Here is a 9,122-nt window from a genome sequence, read left to right on the forward strand (position 1 = left end):
ACATTTCAACTGTTCCTCGTTGTGGGTCTTGTTAGTACTGTAGTAGCAAGTCATAATTATAAATAATATAATATACAATGTTAATAAAACATTAAGTATTGTAGGTCTTTCTCAACTTACATTTTCAACTTAAATGATAATCAAAATGCTATAAAATGTATAATGGAGGAAGAACAACAAGCCTTACTGAATGTAAGTATATGCTAATAGGAAAAAATTATCACTTCGACCTTGAAGCTACTTATTCCCTTTTTGTTATTACATTGTTATTGTAGGCCAAACGACTTAATAAAGTTTTTTGACATTTCTGTTTCACGCATGCGCAAATCGTTGGGCTAGGCGGAAGTCCTTTATAGTGGACGTATAGTATAGCAAGAAGTAGCTTAACGGTCCACGATTTGAGTCTAACTAGTTTAATTACTTTGCAGCAGAATTAAAATATATAAGTATAGTCATAAAACGTTGCCTGTAAGCGAATATGCCGAAGAATAAAGGTAAGACAAAGCCTGTTACTATTGTCATCGATGATTAATGTCTGTTGTATTGGGGCTAAGTACCCGGCCTGTACGAGCAATGCGGCAACGTGACCTGCCGAGAGACACTCACCACGGCGCTGAAACACAAGCCAGTCTCGCCCCTCTGAGACCCTGTAGACCCTGTCTCATTTGGAACAGTGTTGTGGGGATACTGTTGTCTTTTTTACTTTTAGATGGCACTAATCTCCTTCATTAACTCCAAATAACACCAAATGTAGCGCTAGCTTGTGGCTAACACGCATTAGGCCCCCGTGTGCAACTGCGTAGCTATCTAGGGCAGTTTTATTCTGCTTTGCCCATTGGAAATCGAAGATTAATTCCTCTTTGGCAAGGTTGCTTGTGCACGATACCATGATACCATCTGGAGCCATTTCCCACCGCCAGCTTAACTTGATGCTTTCTTGGGAGTGTTATTGGATTTCATTTTTATTTAGTTTTTAATATCCCATTTACGTCAAACGGTCATGACTGGATGCCGCGTCAAAACCAGCATCCAACATTAATGTGATAACTAGAGAATTTTAATGCAGTGAATTTAAAAGACTTGAATGAGTCTTATCCACATAGATGCTACTACTGTCACCACACCGTAATGTGTCGTCTTGTAGAAATGTAAAGAAAGAGCAGTTTTACATTTAAAATAATCAAAATACACGGCGGTACAAACGCCTCCATTAAAGTTTGATTCGTTGTAATTAAAACATTTTATTGCATATAAATTAGAGTTGGGGGGGGGGTGGGTCTGTTAATTGGCTGAGAAAAATAATGTTTTGCATGCAAAAGAATGACCAGCTTACGTCACAGTTTTTCTTCTTACAAGCAAAATAACTGATTACGTGAACACTTCTGTTTAGTGCACAGATGTTCTTAAAAGGTCCCCGAGTAGTAGATATTACAATATCATTAAAAGTGGAGTTTTGTTTCATATATTTAAATAAAACACTGTCAATACCAATTTTGTCAAAATTGTAAACTTTTCTCATTAACAAATGCAAAACTGTAAACTTTTCTCATTAACAAATGCAATAGGTAGAATTTTTCATGCTTAAATTCAGTTTTTGCAAAAAAAAAAAGCACTTTAATAAAACCTTGTGGTTTTCATTTTGGTGAATCATTTTAGTTGCAGTTGTTTTTCTTTCTCCCTGCAAGAATGAAAGCTCATAATACTTGTAATTCTAATGATAATTCTGTCTTCTTGACCTGCTTTCTGTCTCTGATATCTATGAGGATAATGTGTGTCAAGTGTTTTAAATAGTTTTTTGTCCCCTCTGTGCTCTTCAACCTGGAAGAAAATGTTCTTATTGATGTAATATTATAATTTAAATCCACCTGGCTAGAGCAACACCCACATAGAAGTTCAGGTGTTATGCAAAAGTATTCATCCTAAATTCACCCTTTGCTCTCTCTCTGTCTCTGTGTGTGTGCGTATATCTGTGTAGGTAAGGGAGGTAAGAATCGGAGACGTGGAAAGAATGAAAACGAGTCTGAGAAGAGAGAACTGGTGTTTAAGGAGGATGGGCAGGGTGAGTTACCAAGGCAACAGACCTATATCATCTAGCCTCGAGTGTCAAACAATATTTTGATGTGTTGTTCACACAAGCTGTTGTGTGACCCCTCAGTAATGTCAGCATGGACACACACACACACACACACACTTCGGCACATTGGTTCTACAGGTTACATCATGGAAGAACCACATCGACAGCCATCAGTAGATAGGGCGCTAATAATTCTTTAATACTTAAGTTGTCACTGTTAGCATTGGATATCACCTTACGTAGTTTTGAGGGTACCATTTCTTGTATATTTCTGGTTTTAAACTGAGCTCTAATAAACTATAAAGTTTGTTATTCTAGATTAATGGCTGAGCTTCACAGTGGTGCTTGTAGCCATGGGTAATTTGTCTTTATTCTAGAATATACCTTTTTGTGTTCTAGAATATGCCCAGGTGATTAAGATGCTAGGCAATGGAAGGCTTGAGGCTATGTGCTTCGATGGGGTGAAGAGGCTCTGTCACATCAGAGGAAAGCTCCGGAAAAAGGTACATTACTGTCCGCCTCACATCCACAGATAGACAGGGACAGTTCTACTGAATAGTGCTAATGGAACCGACACTCAGTGACTGCTATCGTTGCCTGTTAACATTCTTTGGTTGACCATTTATCTCAGTAAACTAGGACCGGTTGTTTACTATGGTGTGTAAATACTTTTTCAAATGTTTAAACATGAAATAAGTGTTGTTGATAAATAGAGTTGAGAGAATCGGGCCTTCCCCCATGTACGGGTTGCTAGCAGATGAACATCTGGAGGGCTCCATGCTGTTTCCATCACTTCATGCAACTCTGTCTTGTATGTTTTCTTACAGGTCTGGATCAATACATCTGACATCATCCTGGTGGGACTGAGAGATTACCAGGTACATCTAAAGATTAGATAGGAAACTCATGTGTTGTGTACTAATTCAGATCATCCAGACACACACACACTCTCGCCTTCTGTCAGGACAACAAAGCTGACGTCATACTGAAGTACAATGCCGATGAGGCCAGGAGCCTGAAGGCCTATGGAGAACTTCCTGAACATGGTGAGTATCGTCACTGTGACTACTGCAGCTGGTGGATTATTGTTGCTCCTCTGTGTGTCTAAAACCTTCGTCAACTTTCTGATGTTCTAGAACGTTACAGCTGTGCTGATTTTAAAAGTGATGCTGTTTGAGTCACTCGATGCAAAAATATGACACGCTTGGTTGAAAATCCAGATTCACCCATCTGACACATTCTTTCTCCATCTCTGATCTATATTCCACTCACTCCTAACTTCCCTCCCTCCTGCAGCTAAAATCAATGAGACGGACACATTTGGACCTGGTGATGATGACGAGATTCAGTTTGATGACATAGGAGATGACGACGAGGACATTGATGATGTAAGTTAGAGGCATTTCCATGGTAACTGCATCATGGTGACGATAGTGTTCATCAGTGAAATGCAGTCAGACCTGTCAAACAGCACATAGTGCTATTTTTAGATTGTAAAACATTGGTTACCATTTTGATGTACTTTACTATAAATGTGCAAAATCTTTGCCCTTGGAAGAGGTGATATTTATATCTGAAGAATTTATTGTGCAGAAAAATCTATTTTCATTACTTACCCCTTTTTAAAAAAATGCTGTTAGGCTTTTATTTCTGGTCCCCAATCACATTCATTTGCTGATATTCTGTACAAGCCATTCAGTATCATCCCACTCCCATCTGTTTGCTGCTTGATGGCTGTGTAAATGTCTGTGAGCACCGCGGTGCTGTTCACCCCCACAGAGTCTCACAGACTAACCCAGTATCAGCTACACTACTGAATTAGCTTTAAGGAGCAGGAGGACCGATGTGTTTACTATCTCTGCTAGCTCACTGAGTCAGTGCATCTGCTATCTCTTATGCTCTCTCTCTCTCTCTTATTTTTCTTTGACAGATCTGAGTCTGGACTGAGGAGTGCTGGTGGCCTGTTGTGTTTATACTAAGCGGACTATAGTGGACTCTTGTGAATAGGACTCCATTCTTCCATCCCCAGCAAATTACATGGAGTCTTCTCACAGGCTCTGCCCCTGAAATGCCCAACTCACTACAACACAGCTCCTTCCGCCATTATAACAGATGAATAATCAGTATCTCATACAAACACACATTTCAGACTGCATATTTTTGTTATAGTTTTAATGTATTTATATTTTATTTCGCCATATGCGGTGGAATTTAAGGCTCAAAGTACAGAAAACCAGAATTTACAATAAAAGACTAAACCCATTTTGATGTTTGGACAGTTTATTTTTTGTAGTGCATGGAGTGATATCTATTGCAGTGACACTTATGTACCAGTAGAGGGAGTATGAACAAGGAACCCAAACCAATCTCACAGAGGAAGGGGCCTCTTCTGCTCCCACCTGCTTTGATCCAGCTATTTCTTTTCTGGTTTTCTGGAACTATGATAAAAACGTCTGTCATGTTTCTGCATACAAGAATCATGTATGCTAACACCAGCAGAATCTTGACCTTGGCCTCTTGAATGTTGCTGCAGATTTGGTGTCATGGGAGACATGGATTGATAAACAGGTTCTTTGTCATTTTAATATTTTGGGGTCATTTAGCTGCAAAGGGGGCATGAACTCGGATTTGCTGGGTCTTTGCTCTCATTTACTTCATGAAATAGTTGCTGTTCTGTCCTTCCTCACTTGAAGCGTCTTGTTCTGAGGTGAACTGCAGTCGCTGCCCAGCCGGCCAGGTTTAATTTGGGCCTTCGCCAGTTGCCGTGGGCAATGTCACAGCTGCAGTTGAGCCCCGCTGCCCTCCTCCTGTTCTCCCTGGGTTACTTCCTGTATGTGCTGGAAGAGCTTGGCACCCTGACTAACGTTTATTGCACTTGAAGTGAGAAAGATGGAAGATACATGAGATATTTAAGAGATGAGCGTGAGAAAGAAATTCTTCCCAGAAAGCGTCCAAAGAAATGTTAATTTAATCCACCAACCTAAAGTGAAATTGACAGATTTTGGGTATTTTTATATGCCTGTGTATAACATACACTACGCATGGGCAATGTTTTATGTGCGTGTATTTTACTCTCCAATCAAGCCCTCAGTTCGTGTATGAAATCTGGTTTACTAGGGTTGACTGCATATTCTCTCATTCTCTCTCTCTCTCTCTTTCTCTTTCCCCCTCTCCTGAAACTATACTTATCTGTTTTTCCACTTGTAATAGGGGCTCCCGGAAGAGGTTCAAAATCAAATTACATCCAGCAATTAGAACAAATTAAAAATGAATCAAATTAGATTGCATGTGGAGTTTTATATGCCTTTAATTAAGTTTTTAGCGTGAGGACCATATAGCGTTATTAAATAACAAGACTGCTACGATAACAGTTTACTGGATCTGAGATTATTTTTAATTTACTGTCAAATCCAGTGTGTCAGGTGAGCACAAGTTAGACCATCCTGCAGATTCGATGGGTGTATAGATTTACAGATAAAGACAAGCACTTACTCAAGTACCACAGCTCAAATGCTCCATTAGCTTACAATATAGAGTTTGTCTGGGTCCTTCGTGTGTGAAACACCTTTCGGAGGCGCTTTGGAGGGACGATGCGAAATGCTCGTGTTCGGGTCGGGCTCGTGTTGGTTCAGAACAGCTGTTCACTTTGAGAGGTTCGATTCGGGGCTGCGGCAGCACCTGCCCACAGTGCGCGAGGGATCGATTCAATCTCAAATCACGTCTGCAACGTTTCGTTGTGTCTATTTTTAGCTCGCCAATCACAGTTGCTATAACGGGCACAGGGAAAATGGAGTTATAGTGTAAGTATTTAATTTAGTTCCCCACGTGGACTCCATTGTATATACACGGCGCTGTAGATTATGTCATTTGTCGAACTTTGGTCAGCAGCACTCGCTGCTTTTCCTGCATGTCATCAGTAGTGTGTCAGTATCCCACAGTAAATACCATGCTTGACGTTTCTGAACTTGCATGGCATGGTCTAGGTGACTACACGTCCTTTAGTGTACCGTATCCTTTCGTCATTGGGTCCACCAGCCAACCATAGGACGCAGCAGATTTTGCTGAGACGCAGGAAAGGGGATACGGTCCCGGAGCGCAGCGCCACTAGCCGTCCTGCGGTACCCGAACAACCCGGCGATGCTGTTTCTGCCGGCTTAAATATTTTTTGGACGGGCTTCGCTGCGGCTCTCGCGTTGACATTGCGTCTTCAGGGAACTGGACGGACACTTGAGCGCGAAGATGGCGGAAAACGCGGGTACCACCGAGGCCAACGCATTGACAGGTGAGGAGCCGCTGCCAAAATTAAAATGCCGTTTGATCTTTTCTGCTGTATAAATACGATAGCGCTTGGTGATGCAGAAAATGGGGATACACACAGTCTATCCGCACAATGGGTCATGAAGTAAATATTAGTGCGTAGTGTGGTGCGAGGAGCTGATTCACTCTGTGCGGACTAAGATGACCAGAACAATGAAACCCCCACTGTTATTGTGCTTCATTGAGTTTCATCAGTGACGGTGAAAACAAAGAATAGTTAAACAGTATCAACTATATATTAATTATATTCCTATCTACTGTCCCATTCGTGCCCAAGATTTCCCAATAGCTGAACATTTCTGCCCCCCACTGCAGTTCGAGTGATTTGTGATATTTATTCTGTTCCTTCTGTTTCTGCCACATGGAAATATCGTTATGGATTTTTTTTGTTGTGGCGTGTTTGTAAGGTTTTGAGAATGAGCAATGGCCAAACTACGAATACTGGAGAATAGCGAAATTAGAGGAGTGAGGTATGAGGTGTAACTTGACTTGTCAAATGAATGGTAAGAAGTGCGTCCACCTCACAGGGCATCGGTGGCATGTGCGTGTTTTGTGTGGGATGAGAGAGCCATTTGCTGGATTGGCCTCTTTTCAGAAAGGCTTCTGTGCTCTTAGCATCCGTTCGATTGAATCATCTGACTTGCTCAACGATGCTACAGGGTGTGGCTCCCAAACTCAAACAGACACAAAGAGACACAGCAACCCCTGTCAGCTTGAGTTTGTCCTGTCCTCCAAGACTTTATAGAAGAAACGTTACAGGGGAATGGTTCAGTGGCTTTACCTGCTTGTGTTGTTCATTTGGGTTGTTTCAAATTTCATTACACGGGTTTTAGCCAGACGTCCAGTCTGTGAGGCTGTCTAGAAAGATTTTGCTGTATGTGTCTCCCTATAATGATAATAATGAGAATGAACTACCACTACCACATCTTCTATTTGAACAAAATCGTGGCCCTTCTCCTACACCGCCCCTCAACTCTTATTGCATCATTCAGAATCGAATCATTCATTGGCTGTTGGAATAGTTGCTTACATCTCATTGGCAGATTGACTTTGGATCTATGCAATAGTTTTTTGAACTGCTCTGTCTGTATAGGACCAAGCATTAAAAATAGCACAGAAGAAAAGCCATTTTGCATCATTGACTTCTAGATATTAATTGATTTAAGTTGCCTTCACCTGACCTTAGGCAGGACTTTATTAGATCAGCCTCTCAATCTGCCCGGACTGCTTTCTCTCAAGCTTCCTCTTAGCCAAATCATTTAATTTAGGGGTAAAACCAAAATGGCCTACAATTGTCAGTCCTCCTGCTGTTTTGTCACTGTGGGAACAGATGTGAGCCTCTCTCTTACACACACACACACACACACACACACACACACACACACACACACACACACACACACACACACACACACACACACACACACTCAGGTGTACTACTTTATCTGCTGTTTTGTTTCTTCTCCATTAATCAGGGTACATTTGTTGGCCTCTTTCCATTTTGCTTCTCATCAGAAGATTCTAGAATCATTGCTGTCGTGACTGTGTTGTGCTGGCCCAGTGCCAGGGTGATGTGGGAATTTTGAATTGTGCCAGTCAAACTCTTGGAGGGCCTGTGACCTTCCCAATGCCTACCGAGACAGGGGTCACCTCCAGACTCGTGAGGCTGCACATGAAGGTCACAGTTTTATCTGGCTGTCCATCTTCATGTCTATCCCTCCACCATCTTTCTGTCTGTCTGTGAAAATACTGTTGTTAGAGTCTGTGCATTCCCAGCAGTGCTAAGTAATCAGCTGCTAATTGCACAAATTGTTAAATGTGGAATAACAGCTTCAAATCACCCGAGAAGGGTTCTGTTAGCAGTAATAACTGTAATTATCATATACAAGATGATTGTAATGTATTTGAAAGACTGTGTTTGTGAGCATGCAGCCATGAATGCATGTTTAGGAAGGGAGGAAGTATCTGTTCATGTTTCTGGGGGTTGCGGCTATTTGATGAGTGTATACATGTGTGTGTGTGCGAACGTGTGTGAGAGTGTGCGCGTGAGTAATGAAATGGCAGGCTGTGAGATTAGAATACATGTGGTAACAGCGTTGGATTATGGCTCCAGTCCTGAGTGAGTGATGTGCTGTTTCTACCCCACGGCCACCGGATACATAGCCCACAATCACCAGGTTTCTACCCCATAACTCCTAGGGTTTCTACCCCATAACTGTCCAGGTTTCTTCCCCATGGCTACCTGGGATTTTACTCAATGACTGACTTCCCCCTGGCTACCCAGGTTTTTACCCCATGGCTGCCCAGGTTTTTACCCCATGGCTACCCAGGTTTTTACCCCATGGCTACCCAGGTTTTTACCCCATGGCTGCCCAGGGTTTCTACCCCACAATCACCGTCCTCCTTCCTCTTCCAGTACACAGAGCTGCAGAGTTCCAGCATCCCTAAACCTCCCTGTACTCACACTGCACTGCAGCACCACTTTGATGTTGGCTCAAATTCTACTTCATTTCAAAGTAGAAAAGTTTTAAGCATTTGTGTAGTTATATACAGTATGAACATTTCTGTGTATTTTTCCTTGAATATTTTGCTCCTGTGGTTTTAGGTGAAGAACATACAAACCCTATCACAGTTGTCCTTCTATTGCAGTCTTTCTAATGCTGACAGGGCATACATTTTGTGTGTGCACGTGCGTTTCTGTGTGTGATTTTCTTAACGCTGAGGATGTAAG

The 9,122-nt window shown here is 41.8% G+C and overlaps 2 protein-coding genes across 2 annotated transcripts in view; both read left to right on the forward strand.

The window, feature by feature from the left end:
- The first annotated feature begins 328 nt into the window (after positions 1–328).
- On the forward strand, positions 329–4,336 carry eif1axa (eukaryotic translation initiation factor 1A X-linked a). The gene is made up of 7 exons (XM_077011598.1): positions 329–494; positions 1,976–2,059; positions 2,474–2,577; positions 2,902–2,952; positions 3,039–3,120; positions 3,371–3,462; positions 4,005–4,336. Exons 1-7 carry the CDS (start codon positions 479–481, stop codon positions 4,008–4,010), a joined length of 435 nt encoding a protein of 144 aa, XP_076867713.1. The 5' UTR covers positions 329–478; the 3' UTR covers positions 4,011–4,336.
- A 1,629-nt stretch (positions 4,337–5,965) lies between these two features.
- map7d2a (MAP7 domain containing 2a) overlaps positions 5,966–9,122 on the forward strand; it is a 20,268-nt gene continuing 17,111 nt past the window's right edge. Inside the window, exon 1 of the mRNA XM_077010806.1 lies at positions 5,966–6,356. Coding sequence (XP_076866921.1) covers positions 6,314–6,356 — 43 coding nt within the window. The 5' untranslated portion in view covers positions 5,966–6,313. The remainder of the gene's footprint in view (positions 6,357–9,122) is intronic.

This window comes from Brachyhypopomus gauderio, chromosome 7, assembly GCF_052324685.1.
Source record: "Brachyhypopomus gauderio isolate BG-103 chromosome 7, BGAUD_0.2, whole genome shotgun sequence".
NCBI classification, from domain to species: domain Eukaryota; kingdom Metazoa; phylum Chordata; class Actinopteri; order Gymnotiformes; family Hypopomidae; genus Brachyhypopomus; species Brachyhypopomus gauderio.